General features: G+C 43.1%; 3 protein-coding genes across 5 annotated transcripts; 2 read left to right on the top strand and 1 right to left on the bottom strand.

Annotated features, from left to right (window-relative positions):
- Window positions 1-355: 355 nt before the first annotated feature.
- LOC107373062 (protein phosphatase PTC7 homolog) lies at window positions 356-9,117 on the top strand. 2 transcript variants are annotated; one of them, XM_054744287.2, is made up of 7 exons: window positions 356-607; window positions 680-884; window positions 2,673-2,852; window positions 3,613-3,811; window positions 4,389-4,512; window positions 4,586-4,715; window positions 4,816-9,117. In XM_054744287.2, exons 2-7 carry the CDS (start codon window positions 683-685, stop codon window positions 4,872-4,874), a joined length of 894 nt encoding a protein of 297 aa, XP_054600262.1. In that variant the 5' UTR covers window positions 356-607; window positions 680-682; the 3' UTR covers window positions 4,875-9,117. The 2 variants fall into 2 exon arrangements, with proteins under 2 accessions (XP_054600262.1, XP_015796729.1); XM_015941243.3 differs by having other exon boundaries at window positions 357-884.
- Window positions 9,118-11,031: 1,914 nt separating this feature from the next.
- On the bottom strand, window positions 11,032-12,003 carry LOC107395454 (AP-2 complex subunit sigma-like). Its single transcript, XM_070551975.1, has 3 exons — window positions 11,914-12,003; window positions 11,642-11,803; window positions 11,032-11,202 (listed from the first exon to the last, which is right to left on the bottom strand). The coding sequence occupies exons 1-3, from the start codon at window positions 12,001-12,003 to the stop codon at window positions 11,032-11,034; spliced, it is 423 nt and encodes a 140-aa protein (XP_070408076.1).
- A 5,713-nt stretch (window positions 12,004-17,716) lies between these two features.
- LOC107373051 (TBC1 domain family member 10A) lies at window positions 17,717-25,182 on the top strand. 2 transcript variants are annotated; one of them, XM_070552762.1, is made up of 9 exons: window positions 17,717-18,075; window positions 19,666-19,765; window positions 19,928-20,035; window positions 20,520-20,626; window positions 20,715-20,829; window positions 20,947-21,012; window positions 21,707-21,896; window positions 24,403-24,506; window positions 24,616-25,182. In XM_070552762.1, the coding sequence occupies exons 1-9, from the start codon at window positions 17,909-17,911 to the stop codon at window positions 25,045-25,047; spliced, it is 1,389 nt and encodes a 462-aa protein (XP_070408863.1). In that variant the 5' UTR covers window positions 17,717-17,908; the 3' UTR covers window positions 25,048-25,182. The 2 variants fall into 2 exon arrangements, with proteins under 2 accessions (XP_070408863.1, XP_015796720.3); XM_015941234.3 differs by having other exon boundaries at window positions 24,352-24,506.
- Window positions 25,183-26,550: the final 1,368 nt, after the last annotated feature.

Genomic DNA, 26,550 nt, shown 5'->3' with positions numbered 1-26,550 from the left:
TGGCCTGCAAAACGCCGTCTTTTACGCCGTCGGGAAAGTCACAGAACGCCGTAAAAGACGTCGTTTTGAGCTGTCAAAAACGCACCGTTCTGAGGAGGACCCAAAATGCGACGTTCAATGACTAGAAAAAACGTCGTTTTTTACGGTGCTCTGAAAGACTACATGGAAACGACGTGCAATACGGCGTTCTGAAGGGATTTCTGCCGCTTTTTCGGCGTTTTAAGTTTAAAGACGGCGATTAAGACGCCGTTAAATAATCAAACGTGCTCAAAAGTGGGAGAATTATAATCCATAAGGCTTGCGATAGAGCGGAGCCACCTTAACGCACGCACACGGCAGTGACGCAATGGTTGTAAACGGTCAAACCCCCGTATGTACTCGCAGCTTTGTGTCCGGTAGAAACATGTCGGTTCGGAGAGAGCCCAGTGGGGGGACTGCAGCGTCTACGGAACACACACCTGACCCATAAACAGCAGCTACCAGGACGACAAGCGACTGTCCACGAACTACTGCGGCTACGTTGTTTTTTCGCAGCAGCGGGCCAGCCGAGGGCTAATGGTCGGATAAAACCTGTCAATCGGGACCTTATCCGAGCACTCGCAGGCAGGCAGGTGGTCGGGCCAGTGAGAGAGGGACAGTGTGTTCTGGCTGTTATCATAACGAACTTTCTCTTTGCTAGGGGATGTTATCTGTACTGTCTTATGGCAGACTTGTAGCCAGGGCTGTCCTAGGCGGACTGTCTCAGACGGATGGTCGGGACTACAGCCTGATCAGTGCCAGCTATGGCTTCGGTAAAGACTTTCGTAAAGGAATCCTGAAGAAAGGGATGTGCTACGGAGATGATGCCTGCTTTATAGCGCGACACAGGTCGGCCGATGTTCTAGGTAAGACCTATCCCATGTACGCTAACCGCTCTGCGCTCGTGTGACCTTCAGGGATCTACTCTGCACGTGTGTCGACCACTCAGATGAAAACACAACAACCCCTCCCTCACATTAGCTCACCGTCATGTTAATTTTTTTCAAAGCTTCATCTCAAATTAATTGACTTCACTTAATGTTAAGGGACTCACTTAATGCGCAGAACACCAGTTGTACTATTTTCCACAAAACCCGATTATGTTCCAATTGGGCGGATTTGTGCCTTAAATCACCGAAATGACCTTTCACCTACATTAGCCCCACGAGAAATAGGCACACAGAACGCAGCAAACCAAACGCCTATGACAAAATGTTATAAAGTAAATGCGAATATGAGTGGAAGACGCAATGTTGAAACATTAGAAACTGAACAATGTCTTGCAAAGGTCAGAATGGTTGAGCGTGGAGGCAGCCATATTACTAGCACTAGCTTAGCTAGCTTGGCTGATTGTTTTGTCTCCACCGGCACGAGCCGTGGACTTTACAGCCACGTGGTCTGGCTCGGCACCTAAACATATGTTTTGTGGTTATTAAACAGGACTCAGTCATACATGTGCGAGCGATCCTGGACCTTTCACACGGTTGAGCTAAACAATCTCTGAGGAAAACGCAGATGTGATGGACGTGTTTGTGCGATTTATGTTTATGATTGATTTCTGTCTTTTGGCTGATTTTGCTGTTGGATGGTAGTATTTCTTGGATGGATTACATGGGATTCCCAGCGTCCAGTTAGTTTTCAGTTTCCTTTTAAGGGTGACTTTCACAATAATGACATGAGTGTTAAGAGTTTGTCTTAAACTATAATAATAGTTTTAATGTATAATTTATTCACACATCTATTTTATGTATTATTTATTCAATTAAATATATATATATATATATATATGATACAAATAATGTATTAATTAATATTCTATGGCTTTCTGGTTCTTTCTGGCATCTATTTAGGTCAGTTATTTTTTTATGATAATTATTACTGTCCTACAGTAAATTACAATTTAAGATTAAATCAAATGAAGAAATGGCAAACATATTCGAAGTTGTTTCTAATTAATATTTATATTATCTTGGTTTATATCAAAGCTTGTTTATCTCCCACATATTATTTTTTTGAATCTCAGTTCCTTGTACTCGCCTTAAAACCTAATTTCAATAAACCAGAGCACCCTATTCTGTTTTATAGTACTAGCCTAGAAGTCTAAATGGACAGTAGTAGGAGCTACATTAATTGCTCTGCAAACCATCCTATGTATGTGCGCATACAAAGGATGGTTTGCCAGGTTAATAATGCACTGGTGTTCAAACAAATTTGGTTTTAAAAGGATCATTTAAGATCTTATAACATTAAATAATATGTTTTTGCAAACTATTGGAGTTGGATTACACTCAGCTATCTATACCAGTAGATTTAACTGCCTTGTTTACATTCTGTTTATGTTGACCAATATAGATTTTGACCATTACCAGTATCTAGAAAAAAATCTGTGACTGATTGGCTGGGTTTCAGATTGATTGGTTCCAATCACAGTGCTGCAGATTATAATTCTTACAAAGGAAAGTTGGCTTAAATTGCAACTAATACTAAATCAAAATCAGCTGCCTGTAATATGAGCATCAAACATTTATTTGGAGAAAACCGGTGTTTCTGTAGAGCATGTTGCACCTTTTAAGCTTCCTTTGACTTTATGTCTATAAGCCTTGCAGTCCGACTGTGTTTTTCTACTATATGTAAACCTCTATTGTGTTCTTTAGGTGTTGCTGATGGAGTAGGTGGTTGGCGGGACTATGGCGTCGACCCGTCTCAGTTCTCTGCCACCTTGATGAGAACCTGTGAGCGGCTGGTGAAGGAGGGACGCTTTACTCCCAGTAATCCGGTGGGAATTCTGACCTCTGGTTACTACGAGCTCTTACAAAACAAAGTCCCTCTGCTAGGTGAGTAGACGGAAGCTTCTGCACTGACCCAGCCATTGTTCTGGAAAGTTGTGCTGTACAGTCATACATAAGTAGCTGCAGTATGAGTCAGACCACAGCAGGCCTTTTTTTTGTAAAGGTTCATAAATATTAGAACCATAAGTAAATTCTGCTTGTGTTTTATCTAAATGGTCCTTTTAGATGAAAATATTTTTAATCTGATCAGCACTACCGTAACTTATTGCGTGCATTTGTTATTCCTTAGCACTTAAACCCTTATTTAAATAATGTAATGCCAGTGCAGTGGTCTGCTAAAACCTCAAAGTGACCTTGTGTGGTTAAACAGCTACAAAATCTAAAAGGTTTAATGTTTTGCCGGCTAGGCGAGCTGAAATGGGGCAAGAATCCAACTGTAACTGATAGCACCAGATGTTGTTAGGGTTTTAATAGCAGAGTCCTGTCAGACATGTGACAAAGGTCACGTTCCTTCAGAGGCGACGCATCTACTCGACACGCTTGGTGGCAGTTGAAATATTAGCAGAAGGCCCTGATTATATTTTGGGAAGCTGCAACAAGGTCAGGTCTTCTGTGCTCAAGGTTACACTGTCTGTAGCGCTCTGGGACAAGCAAGTTTTTCCCTCCAGACACGAGGCCACTGGTGAATCAAATATTATTTAACACATTAAGAATTGTTAAAATTGGGTTGTTTTTCTTTCATTTTGTTGGAGAATCTTATTCTTATTGATGTACACTCATCACTGATTTTGCACTGTGTTTGCAGGAAGCAGCACGGCCTGTATTGTGGTTCTGGATCGAAGGAGTCACCGCTTACACACCTGCAACCTTGGAGACTCTGGCTTCCTCGTGGTGCGAGGAGGAGAGGTGGTTCTTCGATCAGACGAGCAGCAGCACTATTTCAACACGCCTTTCCAGCTGTCTATCGCTCCTCCAGGAGCGGAGGGGGTGGTGCTCAGTGACAGGTTTGTAGAAGTGTGAGAAAATAAAAAGTACATGTTTACCTAAAAGAGCCTCAATTATCCACGTGTCTGTTAGATTCTGTTGGAGAAGCCGACTTACTAACATTGTTTAGATTGTTGTACACCATTTAGGATTCAAGCACTTTAAAGAAATGCCTCCAAATGCTTTAGGTTGTCCTCCACACAGTATTGTGTGGCAGGCAGGACATATTTTCATGGCAGGTAATTGGATACAAATGAAGGAAAATGCATGTGTCTTTTTCATCTTAAGTACTTTTGAACTTTTTTCCCTGTCTGATTGTCACAATTTATCTTATTGAGTAAGTTGCAGTAACGTGTTAACATCACTACCAGATAGACTGAGTCCAGTGGAAATAAAACGTGAATGTTGTTTACGTCACAGCGAGAAAGCCAAGCCTCCCTGAATCTGGCAGGGACGCTGAGTGCAGGCTGCACCACATGAACCTTTTACGATTTTCCAGACTGACTTGTTACCTGATTAATTTTATAGTAGAAACTTTAGCCCTTAGCTCGCACTCCGCCTTGCTCAGGTTTAACGTCATCCCGTTGTTTCTTCCAGTCCCGAAGCGGCCGACAGCTCTTCTTTTGACGTGCAGCTTGGTGACATCATCCTAACGGCGACAGATGGCCTTTTTGACAACATGCCAGACTACATGATCCTTCAGGAGCTCAAAAAGCTAAAGGTATGACATCCTGATGGCTTGTTAGTACATGTGATGAAACCCACTGGTCACATTTTGTGTTTGTTTGTGTCAGACTTCCAGCTACGACAGCGTGCTGCAGACTGCGCAAAGCATTGCAAAGCAAGCTCACGATCTGGCCTACGACCCTAATTATATGTCACCTTTTGCACAGTTTGCTTGTGATAACGGCCTGAATGTAAGAGGTGAGGAAAACTCGGCACATGTAAATGTCGAGCTTAGTGTTCTTTCTTGTACATCACTCGGCTAAAATGTGGTTCTTTACACTGTTTTTGTTTTCTGCAGGAGGGAAACCAGATGACATCACGGTGCTGTTGTCGATAGTGGCTGAATACACAGACTAACTGTGTGTGTGTGTGTGTGTGTGTGTGTGTGTGTGTGTGCGTGTGCGTGTGCGCTTCTCTGAGACTGATGTTCTCACGCCGTCTGCCTAAATCTTTCAGCTGCAGCCTTCCCAACATGCACTGCGGGCTGACGGGAAGCCCACTGACACCTCTCACTCACACTCCACTTGACACGGCCGACCTCCACCGTTTATGACATGTTTCTTCTTCTTCTGCTGTTTTATTTTGGTGCTGGGACGGTTGAGGGGCAGCTGGGAATCGTTCATGTTGATCATGATTTGGGAGATTGGACTGGCCCCCGTGTTTATTGTCAGACAGTTCTTAGGTGATGTAAGTAAGACAGTCCACAGTTTAGATAAACAGAGGGCTTTTATTTTGAAAAAAAAAATCATAAAATCATTAAGGAGTAAGCCATGATGTTCCTTAGATTGTAGCGATGGAGCTGGTTATTAAACCTCGCCAGTCTCCTGTTTGAGTCGTCCTCGTGTGTAAACGTGTTAGAAGCAAGCGTGTAGGATGCTGATGTGGGATATGACCGGTGATGCGGGAGAACACAATGCGGGATTTAGTGCCTCGGGTTTGGAAATGTGAGCCAACATGTTGCTCAAGTCAGAGGAATTCGTAAAGTGTCACGTGGAGGTTAATCAGGTTTAGTCACTTTGCTGAGGGAACTGTTAAAGCGCACATTCTAAGTTGTAAATATTTTTGTGTATTTTTTTTTCTTTAAGGCTCTTCTTTAATGTTTTTGATTGATAAAGTAAGGAGCTACGTTGTTACTGGTGTGGAACATAAACACGTTCATCCATGAACTTATTTTCTTGTGTAGATAATTATTTTAAAATGAACGTAACCAATCCCCGACTTCCAGTTGGTAAAAATGAACAAGATGTTTGAAAGAATTCCTTTTGTGTCTTTTGTGAGGTAGAAAATACGCTAGTGTGTGTGAGTATATGTGACAGATTTTTCATGTGTGTGTGTGTCATCTTGAATGTTGATGTTTGTTTATAAAGCTAACATTTGGAAATGCTTACAGCTGCAATGATAGGTCAGGAATAAAGTAAAGGCGTCTATTTTTTATTTTTTTTAACATTACTTTGAAAAGTTTCACGTAAAGTGACAATGTGTAGTTTTTATCATTAATCTCTGGAAATATCCATCAAAATATTGTTGAAAATGAATGAAATGATGCCCAGTTGTTGAAAAATATTGACGGCTTCGTAACATATAACCATAAAAATCTGGTCTAAAGTACATGAGAGCGGGTCTAAGTCTCTGCGCGACGCCATATTAGATGCCATGTGTCCTTCTACAGGAGCCCTTGAGGACAAAACACATTTACTGATTTTTAACAAATGATTGCAAAACTTTCACCATTCATAAACATTGTTGTTTTACACATTTACCACTTTACTCATTACCAGAGATGAAAGGGAGTCTGATGTGCAGGGGTCTCCTTTATCAAACATTGCGTAGAATCCTTACTAGAACCGTACTTAAGCTCAGCAAAAAATATGTACTTACGCCAAGCAGGTTTGTGATCTATCAAACATGGAGTATGCACAGCTGCACGCAATCTCCGCTTCATAAATCAGAAACTAGAGTTTCACAGCTGCTTTTTAGTCACATCCCGCCCTCACCACGCCCACTTACTGCCATAAATAGTCAATGCAAAGTGCCTTGGGAATCTCATGCATATACATAAGCTAGCTGTTGCAGCGCTCCGCCATTGACATGGTGACCGTAGATCAAGGCAGATCAAGGAAGCGCTATTTTACAGAAGCAGAAATTGAGGTACTTGTGGGTGAGGTGGAGAAATGAAAGGAAGTGGGTTTGCAAAACAAATAAGAGAAAATCCACAGAGTGGCACAGCGTTGCTGAAGCTGTCAATGTTGTGAATTCTTGTGAGAGATCTGTGGCGAGTGAAAGTCACGCACGCTAATCAGTCACCCAAACGGAGATTTCACTTGTCCAAGTAGCCAGGGTGCATGATCAATCGGGTCACAGTGACAGGACACACACTGTCACAGACGCATGACATTCTGTCTCAATCTGTCCCCCCTGCTGATAATCTGTATTCCGTATTCTGCGCTTCAGGCTGTGTGTGTGTGTGTGTGTGCACGCACGTGTGGAGGGTCTTGTTCTGTGTGAAAACAAAGCAGTACAAGTGATAATGCTGCAGGATTTCATAATTTTATCCTTCTCAGCAGCAGCACTGCAGGTGCTCTCCATGTCCAAAATGTGCGTAAGCAAGATCCTTAGTCAACTTTAAGTTGCGCACATTTTTCCCGCTAAGTTTTCTTTCATAAATCCCAAACTTTGCGTGGAAAGTTGCTTACGCAGTTTTCCGACCCTGTTTTGTGCATAAGCAAGCTTGATAAATGAGGCCCCTGGCCATTTTGCTGAAGTTTGCACTCCCTGGGCCTTTTTGACCTTAATGGGCATCCGTTTGTAAGGTTTTACTCCCAACACAAAAATACATCTCGCTTGTAACAATTTAGGCATCTACTGCCCTCTATCGCCATAAAAAATACACACGGTCACTTTAAGGAAAGTAATGGATGTTTAAAACACATCTTAAAGTTAATCCAATGTGTTTGTATTTTTAATTGTGAATCTTTGCGTTTATTATTTATTCAACCAGGTGTCGTTCAAAAGCCGTTCATCACATGAGATGGCTTCATGAATCTGTTGGATCATTGGTTCATAATGAATGTTAAAGCGACTGAAAAAGCCACAATATATAGGTGAAGGTGGGCATTAGATTAAGGGAAGTAGCTTATGAAAGCAACTCAGTTTCCTCAGAATAACTCATGGAATGATCTGTTTTGCCATGCCAGTTTTTTGATGGGCAAAAGCTGTTGAAATGATCAGTTTTCTACATGTTTAAATCTTTTTAACATCCGGTTTTAGGGAAGGTTAAATTGCACTTTTCTGTCATAGATGTCAGCTTAGGGTAAAAAGGGATTGTTTTAAATATTCCATCTGATTGTGACAAGAAGCTGCTGCACCACAAATTACGTAGTTCTTTATGGTTACAGATTGATTTTATTAAGTGAATATAAACTAAAAACTCTTCTTTTCTCGCTCTTCTGTCTCAGATGTTGAAAAAACATTTGGAGTTTGTTGATTTTTAGGTAAAATTTCAGAGAAAAAAGTTTGTACCGTATTATAATTTCATCAAGCTATTAACTCAAGTCTCCTTTTTTGCTGTTTATGCACCAGAGTAACCCATACTTTCACAAAGTCACGTCAAATCTCAAGTTTAACGTAATTTAACACGATCTGTGCTTCGTCCTAAATCCAGCTGGGAGGAATTTTTATCAAGAAATGATAAAATTCACTGATTTACATTGGGATTCTGTAGCTAATGCGTAGAGGAGGCTTATGATTCTGTCATGAACTCAGTGTTAATGTGTGGGTGGGATGGATTTCACCAAATAGCATCAAAACAACAAAAAGACACTAATAATACTGTTCATAGTGGTCCGTCCTTTTATTTGGAGCCCAGGCACGCTCACCAAAGACACACTCATGTAACATTATGCTTTTTAACACGTGGACGACTGTACGTCTGTGTTCAGACGTGTCAGTAGAAAAGCTCAAGAGGAAACTAAAATGTCTTTCTATGCTTAAAATGTCCAATAGTTAAAAGTTGTAACTAAAGTGTTTTGGGGTTAGTTTGTGTGAGGTTGAAGACAAGGAACCAAAAGAAACAAGGAAAGCCATATTATATGTTGATTTGGGTACAGTTTTGTGAATTCAAACATTTCCACGGTTCTGTTGGTTTGTTCGCTGTGGAGAATTTACATTTACATTTATTTTGTGTTGTATTTTGTGATCACGTTCATATTCATCATAATAATTATGACCTGTAGCTTTTTCCTGTAGCTCAAAGTTACCATCTTCTGTTTTCATCTTTGTATTATGAGGGTGAGCACAGTTTCAGCCTTAAAAGCTCCACCTGTACATCAAGAGGCCTTTCCTGTCATTGCAAGCTTTTCCCGCATCTGCTGCGTTGTCCAGTGGCGATTTGATGTAAATGATGCACCCCCTCTTGTCTTTTATCTCCATTAAGTCGTTCTCAAAAGGTGCTTCTGCAGTCTGTTAGTATGATTGTGTTGTCTGCAGCCAGCGAATGAAAGATAGTTCTACAGTGTAACAATGCAGGTCTAATTTATGTAAATACTGGTATGTTTTAAAACGTGTACAATATTTAAATAAAGAATCTAGTATTTATACTAAACCTGGTTCCGTGTGTTTTTATAGGGTTGGTCTAAAAGAGGTTTTGGGGTTTGGAGAAAAGGGGATGTGTCCTGTAAGACTTGAATATCAAAAAGGGGGACCGCAGTGTGTGTTCTAGCAACAGGGGGATCACACTCCTGAGCCTCCCTGGTAAATTCAGGGGTTCAGGAGAGGAAAGGAGGGTTCTCTTGAATTGTCAAACCTCTTATTTAGGAGGAGCTATGTAGTTTTCATCCTGACAGCAGAACACTGGACCAGCTCTATACCCTTAGGGGGTTCCTGGAGGGTGTGTGGGAGTTCACCCAACCAGTCTACGTGTGTTTTGTGGATTTGGAAAAGGTGTTTGACCACGTTCCTCAGGGGGGCCCTGTGGGGGTACTCTGGGAGTGCCGGTGTCAGAGCTTGGTCCACATTGCCAGCAGCAGGGGCGGACTGGGACAAAAATTCAGCACTGGTTTTTATGAACCGTCGGCCCTCAAGGGGTGGGGGTTGTGAGCTGCTCGCTGACTCATTCCTATGCCACCGAATGTGAAAGCCACAAGCGGCCCAATTGGGTGAGCGGCCCACCGGGACAGTGCCAGAATGCCAGATAGGCCAGTCCACCCAGCAGTAAGTTGAAAAAAAGAAAGAAAATGATTGTGGCAAGGTGGAGAAACAAGGGCCCGGGTGGGATTCGATCCCCAGACTCCCAGGTGAGAGTCACGCACGCTAACTAGTCAGCCAAAGAGACATGGGGATCAAATCCCGCCCAGGCCCTCATTTCTCCACCTTGCCACATTTAGCATTGTCGGCAGGATCCACGTAATACTGTCAAGTAGGTCCATGGATTTGAAGTTTATGGGACCCTGCGCGGCAGCACGAGGATGTGCTTGTGGAAGGAGGGGGAAAGATGTGGCAGTGTGAACGTCCTGTCACAGAATCCCGATTGATCATGCACCCTGGCTCCTTGGCCATGGGATGTCCCTTTGGCTGACTGGTTAGCGCGCGATTCACCTTGGAGGGATCAAGTCCTGCCCGGGCCCTCGTTTCTCCACCATACCACATGATTTTTGTTACAGTGCCTCAAAATAAAAATCACAAGGCGCTTCACAAGAACAAAACATTTTAAATATAAAAAGCATTAAAAAATATGGTTAAATGAGAGAAATTTGTGATTAAAAAATGTAAGGAAAGGGAAAGAGGGAAATCTGTGGATCCTGGGGAAGGCAGAATTTGCAAAAGGTGCAGAATAAGGAGAGGATGGTGGGGAAGGTCATGCAAAAGCCAGCTTGAACACGTAGGTTTTCAGGGGGAGAGAGTTCCAGAGTCTGGGGGCCACAGCAGCAAATGATCTGTCACCTTTGGTCTTTAGCCTGGTGCTGCACAACCAGTAGGCTTTGGTCACTCGACCTCAGGGACCTGCTGGGGGTGTATAGGGACTGAGAGGATCACCATTGTATGACGGTGCTTGTCCATGTAAGGCCCTATAAACCAGAACCAGGATCTTGAAATGACCCCTGAAGTTGACTTGCAGCCAGTGAAGCTGGAGAAGCGGGGTGATGTGGGTGTGTTTGGAGGACTTGGTCAGAAGCCGAGCTCAGGCATTTTGAACCACCTGTAGACGGTTCAGGAAGGTTTTGCTCAGACACGTGAAAAGAGAGTTACAGTAGTCTAAACGTGAGGAGATGAAGGTGTGGATAGCAGTTTTAAATTCAGAGCGGGACTCAGCTTAGCAATGTTCCTGAGATGGGAAAAGGTAGAGCAAACAAGTGAACTTAACATGAGAATCCAGGGTGAAAGCTGGGTCAAAGGTCACACCAAGATTCATGAGAGTCTCTAACTTTGTGAACCAGCTTGTCTGGGGCACAGATGAGGATCTCAGTCTTATCTTCATTCAGCTGTAGAAAGCTCCCAGCCATCCAGGTTTTGATAGAGTCTAAGCAGGTGTGTAACAGCTGCAGCTTAGACATCTCATGGGGCTTAAAGGAAATGTACAGTTGGATGTTATCTGCGTAAAGAGGTATGCCAGGTTGTTATCAGTCACATCCACACAAATACAGAAGTACAGGCCTGCATAACGTCGGTAAATGATCTTGAAGTTCCTGAACTGTGAGAACAAAATGGTGAAATCCAATTAGAAATTTAGATTTGTGTTATGATAACAGAAGTTTCAACAGAGCTGAGAGACTCAAGGCTTTGTATACCAATAATTATATTTAAGTCAACTACAAACAAAAAATAAACAGGTGGGAACCTCTTCTATTATACTGTATTTGTTAAAAATATTGTTAAGTCACCCAAGGGTGTATTTAAGGCGTTATCTTCACATACAGACCAAGTTCAATAAATAGAAAATATGTTCTTTCGAATGTTATTTTCCTGCAGATATTGATCAACATCCATATATGAAACATTACAATCCAATTGCATTTCAGCCTCTCTTTCAAGAGTATTGAGCTATACTTAAAATTAGAAATCTTAACTTTTTAATGTATATGTAGTCTGCAAAAACAGCCACACATTGAAGCATTTATACAATCCCATACCTCCACAAAGATGGTGTGCTTGGCATCCCTGAGTGTAACCACAGCATGCACTTCTTCGATCAGTTTCTGCTTTTCGTCATCATCGAACTGCATGTACCATTTAGCCAGTTGTGTCTTCCCTGCTCGGTTCTGGATGAGGATAAAGCGGATCTTTGGGATAGAAAACGGATTAGATCAAACAAAATAATCTGCAACAAAACCCACCCACATAAATGATTAACACACTGGAATAATATGTACCATAGATTGGCAGCTATAGAACTCCAGCTTACTGAGATGTGGAAGTAACTGAAGCTATTACTGACCGTTAGCTTGGATAGTGTAAAAGGTAGCGCTATTAAACCACACCTAGCTTTTAACATAATGCGTACACTTCGACATGCTTGAATTTCACCACGCCTCCAGTCCGGGGGTCGACGCCTCCAGTCCGGGGGTCGACGCCTCCAGTCCGGGGGTCGACGCCTCCAGTCCAAGGGTCCACGCCTCCAGTCCAAGGGTCCACGCCTCCAGGCCAAGGGTCCACGCCTCCAGTCTCGAAGTCGACGCCGCCAGTCTCAAAGTCAACGCCGCCAGTCTCGAAGTCGACGCCTCCAGTCTCGAAATTGACGCCTCCAGTCTCGAAGTCGACGCCCCCAGGCCAGAAGTCGATGCCCCCAGGCCAGAAGTCGACGCCCCCAGGCCAGAAGTCGACGCCCCCAGGCCAGAAGTCGACGCCCCCAGGCCAGAAGTCGACGCCTCCAGGCCAGAAGTCGACGCCTCCTCGTGTTCTGAAGTCGACGCCTCCTCGTGTCCTGAAGTCGACGCCTCCTCGTGTCCTGAAAGCGACGCCTCCTCGTGTCCTGGAGTCGACGCCTCCTCGTGTCCTGGAGTCGACGCCTCCTCGTGTCCTGGAGTCGACGCTCTCTCTAGTCCAGAGGTCGACGCTCTCGCCCGTCCAGAGGTCGACGCTCTCTCCCGTCCAGAGGTTGACGCTCTCTTCCATCCAGAGGTCGACGCTCTCTCCCGTCCAGAGGTCGACACTCTCTCCAGTCCAGAGGTCAACGCTCTCTCCAGTCCAGAGGTCGACGCTCTCTCCAGTCCAGAGGTCGATGCTCCCTCGCGTCCAGAGGTCGACGCTCCCTCCAGTCCAACGTCTCCGCCGTCTCCAGTCCCATGGTCGACGCCGCCGCCTCCAGCCCGGAGGCCGCCGCCGCCTCCAGTCCAGAAGTCAAGGACATCTCCTCCGGGGTCTCTGCCTCCGGTCACCGCCAGTCCTGCCCTCATCAGGCGCGGCCCCCCAAGAGCCTGTTGTCACCGCCTCCTCCTCTGCCACAGACGCAGGCCCCCAAGAGCCCGTCGTAACCACCTCCTCCTCTGTCACAGACGCAGGCCCCCAAGAGCCCGTCGTCACCGCCTCTTCTGCCACAGGCGCAGGCCCCCAAGAGCCCGTTGTCACCACCTCCTCCTCTGCCACAGACAGGCCCCCAAGAGCCCGTCGTCGCCGCCTCCTCTGCCACAGGCGCAGACCCCCAAGAGTCTGTCGTTGCCACCTCCTCTGCCCTAGACGCAGGCCCCCGGACTCTGCTGGTCCCTGCCTCCTCTCCATCGGCCCCTCGGTCCCTCTTGGCCCTCCCTCCGGATCCCCCTCCTCCCGCCCTGCTCTGTGTTCCTGTGGGCATCTGGAACCCGCCCTTTTGGGGGGGGGGGGGGGGGGTACTGTCACACCCTGTCCTGTCTCCCCGTTTGGTTTAGCCTGTGTCTCTGTTGATTTCTCCCACCTGCCTCTTGTTTCCCAATCACCCAAGCTCCCAGCCCTCTTGTATTTAAACCCCTCCAGTTCTGTGTCTCTTGTTGCCTCATTGTTTCCATGTCCTGTGTCCAGAGATCATTAAAAAACCTTTTGAGTTTTCTAGTTTGTCTGCCTGCCTGCTTCCTCCCCAGCGTTTGGATCCTTACCTCCGCTCCACTCACCAGCACGTCCTGACATTTTGAAGTCCCTGTTTAGTAATAAATGTAAAGAAAATTCAAATCTGTTTTTTTCTTTAAGCTGCTGTTTTACAGACTTTAATAAACATAAACACTAAATGCAAACCTGACACTGAAAGCTGAGGCTGTTCTGAAAAAAGGAGCAGAGTTACAAACATTTTGCACTTTTATTACAATTTTAAAGCCATAAAACAAAACAAAAAATACCAGTTGTATTTATGGTCATAAGAGGGTTAACCGTTATAAATATTCCGCCTCCCACAAAGAGATGGTAAAAGTGAATGTGGGCATAATTATGTACATTTTATTACTTTATTATGTATTTTTTATTATTGACTATTACTTCAAAGGGTTCAAATGAAGGCAACTGGACTTCTTTGGTTTCTTTAAAACATTTCACATCTCCTCTGAGGAGCGTTGTCAGTTCTAACTGGAATTTGGGAGAGCCAAGCTTATAAGCTGTAGCTGTCTGTTGTTATTTAAAGGGCAGAAACTACTCTGAGTAACCCGCCTCTGTTACAGACTGTGAGAACTATCTGTCTTTCTTTGTGGACAAAGTCAATAAGGTTAGATCTAGCATCTCTTGTTCAGCCTTATCGCTGCCTCTCCCGACTCCAACCAGGCCCATCATCCTTGCTACTGTTTCTTTGCCTGAGTTAACCAAACTAGTTAACTCTATGAAGACCTCTGCATGCTCCCTCAACATCTTACCCTCATCTTTGTTTAAAAGTGCTTTTCAGTCCATTGGTCCCAGCGTGCTCTCTATAATTAATGCTTCTCTGGTTTCTGGTCAGGTCCCTGCTTACTTTAAGAACGCTGTAATCCACCCGCTTCTTAAAAAACCGAGTCTTGACCCCTCTCTCCATAGCAGCTTCAGACCCATCTCTAAACTTCTGTTCATCTCCAAGATCTTGGAAAAGACTGTGGCTAAACAACTCACAGCTGCTCTTGATGAACATAACATCTATGATAGCTTCTAGTCAGGTTTTCATAGAGCTCATTCTACTGAAACAGCTCTTTTTAGGGTCTCTAATGACCTTCTGACTCACAGTGATGCAGGGAACTGTTCTGTTATGGTCCTGCTGGACCTGACTGCAGCCTTTGACACTGTTGACCATCACCTGCTACTGGAGAGGCTGAGAGACTGGGTAGGCCTATCAGGATCTGCTCTGGAGTGGTTCTCCTCTTATCTTTCTGAGCGCTCCTTTTCTGTGGCCGTCTCCAAGTTTAGGTCCTCCACCACCTCTCTTACCCATGGTGTCCCACAAGGTTCTGTGCTGGGGCCTCTGCTTTTCTCCTCTATCTGCTTCCTCTTCAGCACATCCTGAGCTCCTTCGAAGGAATCTCCTACCATCTTTATGCAGATGACATCCAACTGTACATCTCCTTTAAGCCCCATGAGATGTCTAAGCTGCAGCTGTTACACACCTGCTTAGACTCTATCAAAACCTGGATGGCTGGGAGCTTTCTTCAGCTGAATGAAGATAAGACTGAGATCCTCATCTGTGCCCCAGACAAGCTGGTTCCCAAAGTCAGAGACTCTCTTGGTCAGCTTGTTTCTCACACCAAACCTTCTGTCAGGAATCTTGGTGTGACCTTTGACCCAGCTCTCACCCTGGATTCTCCTGACAGTTCTCTTGTTCGCTCTTTCTTCTTCCATCTCAGGAACATTGCTAAGCTGAGTCCCAATCTGTCCCGCTCTGAACTTGTGACAGTTATCCACACCTTCATCTCCTCATGCTTAGACTACTGTAACTCTCTTTTCACGTGTCTGAGCAGAGTCTCCCAGAACTGTCTACAGGTGGTTCAGAATGCCTGTGCTCGGCTTCTGACCAAGTCCTCCAAACACACCCACATCACCCCGCTTCTCCTCCAGCTTCACTGGCTGCCAGTCAACTTCAGGATTTATTTCAAGATCCAGGTTCTGGTCTATAGGGCCTGTCATGGACAAGCACCATCTTACATTGGTGATCTTCTTAGTCCCTACACCCCCAGTAGGTCCCCGAGGTCCAGTGATCAAAGCCTACTGGTTGTGCAATGCACCAGGGTAAAGATCAAAGATAACAGATCATTTGCTGCTGTGGCCCCCAGACTCTGGAACTCTCTCCCCCTGAGCCTGAGATCAGTGGACTCAGTGAACTCCTTTAAAAAGCAGCTGAAGACTCACTTGTTCAAGCTGGCTTTTGTATGACCTTCTTCACCACTCTCTCTTTATTCAGCTCTCCCCACCTATTCCACCTTCCTCAGGATCCACTGATTTCCCCTCTTTCGTGTTCACCTTTTCTCTTTCTTAACATTTGTTTTAATCACAATTGTCAATTTTTGCTCATTTTAAATATATTTTTAAACATTTTCTAAGTGCTTTTTTATATTTTTACATTTTTTGTTTTTGTGAAGCGCCTTGTGATTTTTATCTTGAGAGGCGCTATAGAAATGAGATTTTCTTCTTCTTCTTCTTTATCTCCTGATGAGTCGTTAGCCTCTGTTGATGTTGAGTCATCGTGTTGATTAGAAGCAGGAAGGTGTGACCTAGACTGAAACTGAATGAGATTCAAAGCTGCATTATTGGTACTGGAAAGGTGAAATCTAAGCCCCGCCCCTATTTAAAGTGGGGTTTTCACGTTTTTACATAGATAGCTTCTTTTACTCCTCTCTCAAATCATCTATCTTCTCTGTCCAGAATGTGGACTTTGTCATCTTCAAAGGTGTGTCCCTTGTCCTTTAGGTGAAGGTGGACTGCAGAGTTTTGACCTGAAGAGGTGGCTCTCCTGTGTTGTGTTATGTTCTTGTGTAATAGTTGTTTAGTTTCTCTAATGTAAACATCTGGACAGTCCTCACTACACTGGACTGCATAAACAACGCCACTGAGCTTCTGTTTGGGTGTTTTGTCTTCTGGACGGACCAGGTTCTGTCTGAGGGTGTTGTTGGGTTTAAAGTTTACCGGGATGTTGTGTTTGGAGAAGATTCTTCTAAGTTTCACTGAGAATCCTGCCACGTATGTGATGATGGTGCCTTTGCCCAAAGGAAGTTGTTGTTAGGTTGGTAGCAGAGCTTTCATGTTTAGTGTTAAGTTCAGTGAGATCATGGAATGGGATCAAGAATTTTCTACTGACAGGAAAAAGATCTCAGCTAACATAGCTGTAGATCACACTGGATAACTCTCTGTGGTGCATTTATTTTACATTTATTTTACTACCTCTTACTAGAGCTGTCTTTAGTAGACGCAAAATATACTTGGATGTACACCTGTGCAATAGCAATAAAGTATCTTGAATCTTGATTTCTGTTAAATGTACTTCCTGAATGAGTGACCTTTTCAGGCTAAAATAACAAATTGACAAATACAGACAGAAGGATGAATTCTTTCTTCTTTTGTAATGCATTGCATCACCATCTGGTATCAGAACAGGTATTGGAAGATAATCAAAAATCAAACAACTTGGACTCGGATCAGGGGCAAAAATGTGGTTGTAACATCTCTAGATATGTCAGCTTTAAAAACTAAAACTATTATTTATGAACTAACATTAACACTAATGATACTAATTGGTATATTTTTATTATGTTGTTTGAACCCAAGGGTCTCATTATCTGAATTTTCTAACTTGTTGGATTGCTCTATAAGGGCCCCTTTTTTTTTTACTTTGAGCACCCGCCCCGTCAAAGGTCTCTGCACGGCCCTGGTTTCCAGTATTTGTGTATTTTTTACCTTTACACGTGTGTTAATTTCGTTTTTTTTCTTTTTCTTTTTTTTCTGCTTTGCTTTGTTAGTTTTATCAATAAAGTTAATTGAGAAGAAATTTCTTTTGATTTTTTTTTACACGTAAAGCAGATGACTTCCGGTAGGTGGCAGAAGAGGGTTGGGTTAAATGAGATTCCAAGGATGTTTTGTTTATTAACCAGTCAGGCAGATTCTCTTCCTTAGCCTGCAGCTAATCTGCATTCCTGCTGACAGAAGAGATTCTCGGTAGAAAGTGTTTGTCGGTCAGCTGACAGCTGTGAGATAGTAGCATGTTACCGTCGGAGTTAGCGTGCAGACACCGAGCTAATTCAACGGTAAAACCAATCGCTCTATTTGAATCTAGCGGGCTAGTCTTTTTGCGTAAGCGAAACATTTATTTCTATAGCGAAGCAAGGACATTTTACCAAAACGTGCCCCCAAGGTGGCTGTTTTAGCATCAATGTGCGAGTAGCTAAGTAATTGTTTCTCATAGCAACTAGCTAGCTGTCACCAGCGGGAGTCTGATGGAGAACTCGTTCTAAAGTTTGAAGACATCTTCTGCTGCTGCCGATGTCGATTAAATGGCAGAAGCCGAGCAGGACGATGGGCTCGAAATCGGTGGCAGCACGGAGAAGTTGACGGATGGAGAGAAAGGAACTTCTCGTGGATCAAACAACTCCTTTACCGGGGACACACAGGTGGACAAGTATGGGTTCTTAGGAGGAGCTCAGCAGAGCGCCACAGAAGAGTAAGGGTGATGTTTCAAATGCAGCTTCTGATTTCTGGTAGATATGGGAAAATGTGAAAAAAATTTCTTAATGGTCATTGTGTGTTGTCAAAGATAATCAGATTTATGTGGTAAATAAAAAAAAACATATGGGAGGATTTCCTGAAGTTACGTGTAAGTGTTGGTTACGGCCGAAAGCAAGTACACTCACCCCTCCCTCACCGGTTTTCCTTTATTCTAGCAGCTAAACTAACACGAAAACTGTCCTCATTTAGTCAAAAGTGTGCTCTTGTTTCAGTTATTCAAAAATTTTATCCTAGTCATGTCCCAATCCTGCCAGGGCCATCTGTCTCCACTAGTGATTTGTTTGAGTTTTATCCTTTTCAAATGGGACAGAGCCCGTTTCCACCCGAACTCGGATAAACCCCAGATTAAACTAGCCTGTGTTTCAAACATCACCAACCCAACAGTAAAACAACTTCCTGTTTACTTTCACTCCAAGAGTTTCCTTATACCTTGGTTAATGTAGATCTATGGTTGCTCCGCATCAGAGTAACTAGCGTGAGATAATCACATGATCCACCAGCATTTGCCTCACCTTAACCACTATATGTTATTGTGGACAGGTTTCAGCTCCAGACTGTCATCGGTGTAAACTGGAACAACACGAGTCCAGGAGTTACACTCACTGATAACACTCCCACCAAGTCTTCCTCATAGTCCGATGTTGAGAATTGGAAGAATGTGTGACTGTTGAGAATGATGTCAAAGATTTAGGGTTTGGTGACTAACCAGTGTTTGATCTAAATGGATCAAAATAATTTCTGTTCAACTTGAGTATGATGGATCAAACTCAGTTTGTGAATTTGACCGTTTATAAAATCAGTGAGACCCCCCACCCCCCCATTGTGGTTCTTCATGAAACATCATGGAGATGATCTTCAGGAATCAAAACTTTTTTTATGCTTTCAATGGAAGAGATCAAACCAGTAGCTGTGTTTTCATTATGATTTAGTTATTCACTTTTTCATGGGTTATAATCTGGAATGTTTGCAGCCCCTGTGCTAAAAGATCAAGGATATCCATTCTTGTAGAGCCTGAAAGGTGGCATTTATGGGATGTTCAGCTGTTTGAAACGAAACCGCAAATCCTCCCGTCAAACCAGCGATCTATATGTAGCGTCTCTGTTCTGCGTTGTTCTTCTGACTTTATTGGCTTTCACCTGTTAAATGTGCTTGTGGTTTAGAGACACCGATGTTGTCCGGAACTATTCTGGTGATCCGATTAGAGCATACTGCTCAGCAGGTTTGTGTTTTGTTCATGTTCGGAAGACATCTCGTATTCTCCTCAGCGCCGTTGGGCGGTGAGGTGTCTTTATAAAGGCTACAGTGAATTAGACTGGGGTAAACGTCCCCCACAGCTTCCTGTTTCCCTTCCGATGGCGAATGTTCAGCTGCTTCGCTTGAGGAAAGTTTCCTGAACGTACAAAGAAGAGACGAGCTGCTTCTCCGCTCCCTCTGAGCAAAAGTGTCTCCTGTCGAACTTTTTAGGAGAGGACGGCGGGACTCTGTTTGACTACTCATACCAGCTTTGTTGTGTTTTCCCTCTCAGGGCGGAGGAGATCCCCTCTGATGTGCTGAGGCAGCGGGAGTTGAAATGGCTGGAGATGTTAAAAAGCTGGGACAAGTGGATGGCCAAAAAACACAAGAAGGTCTGATTTATGTGATGCTTTTACTGATTTGTAATTCCTCCTTAAAGAGGTTCAAGCTGTGGTTTAAAAAGCATGAATTCACACAATCATATCAGATTTGAAGCTCATTTTATTCAGGATTTTATTAAATCCTGCAGTAACTGTGTGTTTGTTGAATAAAAGGTGAAAGAGCGTTGCCAGAAAGGAATTCCTCCATCCCTGCGGGGTCGGGCCTGGCTCTACCTCACTGGAGGGAAAGCAAAAAAGGAGCAAAACAGGAGCAAGTTTGAGGTCAGTTTGAGAATCCTGGTTCCTCTTGAGTCCCAATCATGATGGGTTTACTGTAGTAAATGTTTGTGATGGGACAGCTGTTGCTTTTTCTATCGATATCTGGGAGAACTTAGGTATTCACAACGTACTTCTACACAATAGACGGCTATAGATTAGAAGTTTGACCCTCCCATAACCCAGTCAGATTTGACAAAACTCCTCAGATTAGAAGCGAAGCATCTTCAAGAAACCAAAGACGTCCAGTTGCCTTCATTTGAATCCTTTTGGATCACTTATATAAACTTTTTGCATGTTCAAATATCAAAATAAAAGCTTTAACATTTTGTATTTAAATTACAAACTCAGAGTGACCGATTATAATCAGAAATAATCATTAAAACTGTTTTTTTTTTCAGTCTTCATCACCTTTAAGTTCTAGATCCCAGTTTAATAGATAGAAAATGTGAAAAATTGGTTAAAAAAAAACTAAAATAGTGTCTTATAGGAACTGAAGAACCATCCAGGAGATCCCAAATGGCTCGACGTCATAGAGAGGGACCTTCATCGACAGTTCCCTTTCCATGAAATGTTTGCATCAAAAGGAGGTCTTGGGTACGCCCTTTGTTCTAAAGGACATTTATGTGTTTTGATGGGCTAAGTCTGATTTTAAAGGTAGTGTATTTTCTATTTTGACATGTAGGCAGCAGGATTTGCTAGACGTGCTGAAGGCTTACACTGTGTACCGGTCTGAGGAAGGTTACTGCCAGGCTCAGGCTCCCATTGCTGCTCTACTTCTGATGCATATGCCAGCTGAGGTGAAAATCTTTCAATTAATCCCATAAAAATGTGAACTTTTCTCATTTTTTCTCACTTGTCTTAAAAATCTCTAAGATAATTGATTTTAAATAACACTTTCTTTCCTGTTCCGTTAGGATGCTTTCTGGACTCTTGTCCAGATCTGTGAAAAGTACATTCCTGGATACTACAGCACAGGGCTGGTACGTCATCCAAAGTCCTCGCTGTCAGGAGGAAAAGGAAACCCTATTTAATACCATTTTACTGATGCATATTCTTTAGAATACCAATATTTGTTTGACTCACACAAATTGAGTTTTTTTAAATGTAGAAGAAGAAGAAGAAAATATCATTTCTACAGCGCCTCTCAAGATAAAAATCACGAGGCGCTTTGCAAAAACAAAAAATGTAAAAATATAAAAAAGCATTCAGAAAATGTTTAAAAATATATTTAAAATGAGCAAAAATAGACAATTGTGATTAAAAAATGTTAAGAAAGAGAGAGAGAGTGAACAGGAAAGAGGGAAATCAGAGGATCCTGAGGAAGGTGGGATAGGTGGGGAGAGCAGAATAAAGAGAGAGGGGTTGAAGAAGGTCACACAAAAGCCAGCTTGAACAAGTGAGTCTTCAGCTGCTTTTTAAAGGATGCATTGAAATGTGGTAAGATTTAGTGAAGCAGTAAAAATGTTTGTCATCGGGCTGGAATGTGCTCCGAATGCTGGTGTCAGGACTCGTCTGACCAGTATGCCTCGGCCCCGACCCTGATAAGCTAACAGCATAACAACACAAGGTGGTGACGAGGTTTCACGGACACAATTATCAGACTATCAGATTAGGAGGCGGAAGAGGAGGGTGGTGTCTCCCCCTGCTGACTGCTGTCTTGCGTTGTCTCAACAGGAGGCGATCCAGCTGGATGGAGAGATTCTGTTTTCTATGCTGCGCCGGGTGTCTCCTGTAGCCCACCGCCATCTGAAGAAGCAAAATGTGGAGCCGGTCCTGTACATGACCGAGTGGTTCATGTGTGCCTTCTGTCGGACTTTGCCTTGGGCGTCTGTGCTGCGGGTCTGGGACATGTTTCTCTGTGAGGGTGAGGCAAAACGCACAACTTCACTTTTAAATGTGTTTTAGTTTATCGAGGATGTTTTTCCTTTGATCTTCTCCATCAGTTTAACGGAGATTATCGGCCACGGGTTGAAAGTAAAGCTCGTTTTGATGGGTGTGTTGTTTGCTGTCGCACATGGATGTGATTGCACAGCTTGTGATTGGTCAAAGATCAGCTGTTCAGAGGGACCGGTGGCGCCTGTGCTTGGAAAGCCTCACCTCTGGCGGTGTGCCCAAGGGCAGCTGTGGCTACAATGTAGCTCGTCGTCACCAGGGTGTGATTGTGTGTGAATGGATGAATGATAGACTAGTGTAAAGCACTTTGGTGTCCTCTGACTCAGAAAGGCGCTATTCAAGTGTGGGTAATTTAAACAGATAAATACTGAGTTTAGCTCATCTACCTTCCTACCCTCACCTATGGTTAGGAGCTTTGGGTAGTGACCGAAAGAATGAGATTGCGGCCAAAATGAGTTCTCTCCACAGAGAGGCTGGGCTCTCTCTTAGAGATAGGGTGAGAAGCTCGGTCATCCGGGAGGGGCTTGGAATAGAGCCGCTGCTCCTCCATGTGGAGAGGAACCAGTTGAGGTGGTTCGAGCATCTGGTAAGGATGCCTCCTGGATACCTCCCTGATGAGGTTTTCCAGGCACGTTCAACCGGGAGGAGACCCAAGCGGAGACCCAAGTCCCAGGACACGCTGGAGGGACTACGTCTCACAGCTGGCCAGGGAACGCTTTGGGATTTCCCCAGAGGAGCTGGCCCAAGTAGCGGGGTAGCTGGGGAGAGGGAAGTCTGGGCCTCCCTGCTTAGGCTGCTGCCCCGTGACCTGACTCCAGATAAACGGCTGAAAATGGATGGATGACTGAGTTTATGTTTCAACAAGATTAAAAAGCAGCAGTTTAGAGCTGTTTTCAGCTGAGCTTCTCTGTAGAGGTAATAAATATTTACCATCTTATCATTGCCCATTCTAAATAACCTTCTGAACAGCCTCTGTTTGGTGAAATAATGTTTACATCCTACAGGACTGATGAGCTAATGTGTAGAATTTGATTTGACCCCTGGGTGCACCAGAAATGCTCCTTTTTGCTGATTTTGGTTAGCCTGGCAAGCCATCCTGTATATGTGAGTATAAATTCTGGCAATGGCCAATTGACAGCTCTCACACGTGGGGCGTGATCTACGGTTGTCCTTCAAACTCTCTCTGCATGCTATTGGATTACAAACAACGTGCCGTACTCACTGCTACAGATGTCAGTCATCGGGGCAGTCCACCACATCTGTCAAGGAAGATGCAAATACATAATTTTTCTAAACAAACTTTCAGTTAAAAAGGTCCAAGTCTAAATAGGCCAAAGCTGATAGCTAAGCCATTTAAAAAATGCCGTCACCATATTTGTTTTTTCAGTAGCATCCTAACCCACCAACCGAGTGCTGTGATTGGCCCACTTAACCAATAGAACACTGTGATTGGACCGCTACGGATGTCAGTCAACAGGGCAGTTTTACATAAAATAACTACATGACATATAAAATGCATAATTTTTCTAAAACACACTGTGATTGGCCAGCCACAATAATGGCCAGAACTATGAGGTTCCAGTGGAGCGTTGCTTGTCCATCAGTATAGTTTCAGCAAAAGACGGTCTTAATTCTAGGCTAGCTGCTGGTGATATTTACACTTAAAAAACTCTTGATGAAAAGTTGACACCAACGTAAAGTTCTAAAAATTAGCATCACATGAACGAGGGCTGGGCGATAAAACAAAATATAGCACACAACGCGATCATGTGATCATCCACGGTTTTATAAAACGCAAATCAAACTGTTCTTCAAATCTTTCACTCCTAACATGAACTGAAGTTGTTTAGGGACAGCAGCATAGGTGGTAGAGCGGGTTGTCCACTAATCAGAAGGTTGCAGGTTCAATTCCGGCTTTGACCTGATTATGCTGCTGTTGTGTCCTTTTGCAAGACGCTTAATCCCCCTTGCCTGCTGGTGGTGGTCAGAGGGACGGTGGCGCCAGTGTATAACAGGCCTCGTCAGTGTGCCCCAGGACAGCTGTGGCTACATCGTAGCTCATTACCACCAGCTGCACTCGGATTAGCGGTTAGCTCATCACTCTGAATGGACATAAAAAAAGTTTTTACAAAGTGAGGCCTTTCATAAAACTATCCACAACAGGTAAGATAGTTGTTATTCAGAACTTAAGCTCAGAAACATCCTTCAGAATTTCTAAAATATCCCTTTAACTATCGTAGTTTTAGCTGTGGTTTCTTTTAGGATATAGGTATAATATACAGTAATCCCTATGAAAACCATTTAAAATGATATTTATGTGAATATTTTCTGCATTACCTGAAAATCTTTATTTTCACTAATCAAAATAGAAATAAAATGGCCTGGGGGGTAAAAGTGGTGTATTTTTTGTGTGTTGCTTTTCTAAGGAGTGAAGATCCTATTCAAAGTGGGTCTGGTTCTCCTAAAATACTCACTAGGAACCCAAGAGAAGCTGAAGGGCTGCCATGGTTTATATGAGACGATGGAGCTGCTTCGATCCATTAACCCACAGTACACACATGAAGCCTTCCTGGTGCACGAGGTACGGCTGCAGTCAGTCTTATCTTATTCATATAGTCCTAATCTCCTGACCTTCTGGATCTTGAATCCCTTCCTTGATTGTGGGTCACACTCTTTATCCGGTGTTTCAGATAATGGAGCTAAAGATCTCAGAAAAAGACATCGAGAAGGAGCACCAAACTCAGCTGCATCGCTGGAAGGAGTCTCACGGAGATCTCCGCTGCAAGTCCCCTCCAAGGATGCACGGTGCTAAGGCCATCATAACCGCCGAGCCGCCAAATCGCCTGGAGCTGAAACAGAAACCCACTATCATCGTGGATCCATTCCTGCCAAACACTGCAGACCAGGAGAACGCAGATGAACCCAAGAAAAGTTTGCTAGAACCGGAAAAAGCTAGGGGAAGTAGGAAAACAAAAAAGAAAAATGGACATATATCCACCCTCCCTCCACGGGAGGTTTTTAATCCTCACCCTTCTCCCAACGGGCTGTCTCTGGGTCTCAAACCCGAGCCCACTCAGGGGTCCAAAGAGAGTCTGGCTAGCAATGATGACACCTACCTGTAGCGGCACACGGGTCACACAACTATACAATCATTCCAGACCGCTTTACTTTTGCTGTGACATCCACCTTTTTTCTTTGAAAAAGTCGTGGATGCTGTTATTCACATCCAAATCAATCCATTTAGTCCTTAAACTCAATAAATCACAACCTTTTGGTGTGAAGTTTTGTGTTTTGAAGCTCTTTAAAAGATGAATGTTGAACACAGACTGTAATGAGGTGATTTAATGTGGCTGTGGATTACAAACAGGAGTAGGAAGGGAAACGGCGATCTGATGACCCATGTTTAGATTTATACAGAATATTGTGCATGTAAGCAGAGCCGGGTGGGGGCAGGGGGGGGATGGGGGACCTGAGTTTCATTGAAGCAAACATTTAGGGAAGCAAAGGGTAAAGGTTGCTGCTGCTGTTTATTATATACACACATATATATTTATACACAAACGTGTGTGTGTGTGTATATATATATATATATATATATATATATATATATATATATATATATATATATATGTATATATATATATATATATATGTATATATATGTATGTATATATGTATATTTAAGTGCCAATTTGCTCCAGACAGTGTTTTCTAGAGCTTTCAGACTTCCCTGTTGTCTATTAGTCACTACGTTGCTGAAGCAGAGATGCTTTGTTAGTTTGACACTAATTCAGTCATTTTGCAGCTTCTTCTGTAATCCTGTTTTTTCTCCCTGTAAACACAAGGGGGCGCTCTTACATTATCTATAGCAGCTGTAGAAGTGAAGCTATGCGAGTTTAAAAAGTGCTGAGGCATTTTGTGACGTTAAACCAAAGATTTTTTATTTGTATTTTTGAAGCATATCCAAGTAATATTTTTAAATATTCTTGTAAGTGCAAAAATACATTTATATTTATGCTTTGAATGAATTAAAGAATTCTATTTCACAAAGAAACAATACAAGGTTTGTGGTTCATTTGATTTAGATTTTATGTTTGCTTTTCTTAATTATGCATAAAGTCAACTATGATCAAAGTCAAAAATCATCCCAAAAATTGTAAAAATGCTTTTTATAGTAATTCTGAAACAAAACTGAATTATTGAGAAACTAAATATTGAAATCAGATGAGCCACAAACCTTCATAAATGACCAAAGTATTATTATTGTTAATGATGTGATATCAAATGAAGAAAATAGTTTGAAATGAAGTCATAACCACGTCTATTTGAGGGTTCAGAAAGCTGCTTGATTAGCCATGATGTAACAAAGCAGAATATTCAGACTATTATTGTTTTTATCAGACTATTGGATGCCATAAAAGTTATTTTGCTAAAGCTTTGGGGGTATTTCTTTACATTGTTGAGCTTTTTCATGTTGATGTTGTGGGGATTTTAATCTGAAACTCTCTCAAGACAGATTTAAATTGAAATTGTACCATAATTAATTTTCATTATTTCTTCACAAAACAAATTGATTTCACTAAACCCCACTATATCATAAATATATACATTTAATACACATTCTG

Source organism: Nothobranchius furzeri, chromosome 6 (genome assembly GCF_043380555.1).
Source record: "Nothobranchius furzeri strain GRZ-AD chromosome 6, NfurGRZ-RIMD1, whole genome shotgun sequence".
NCBI classification, from domain to species: Eukaryota; Metazoa; Chordata; class Actinopteri; order Cyprinodontiformes; family Nothobranchiidae; genus Nothobranchius; species Nothobranchius furzeri.
Note: the sequence above shows the minus strand (reverse complement) of the source record. Positions and strands in the feature narration are given on the sequence as shown.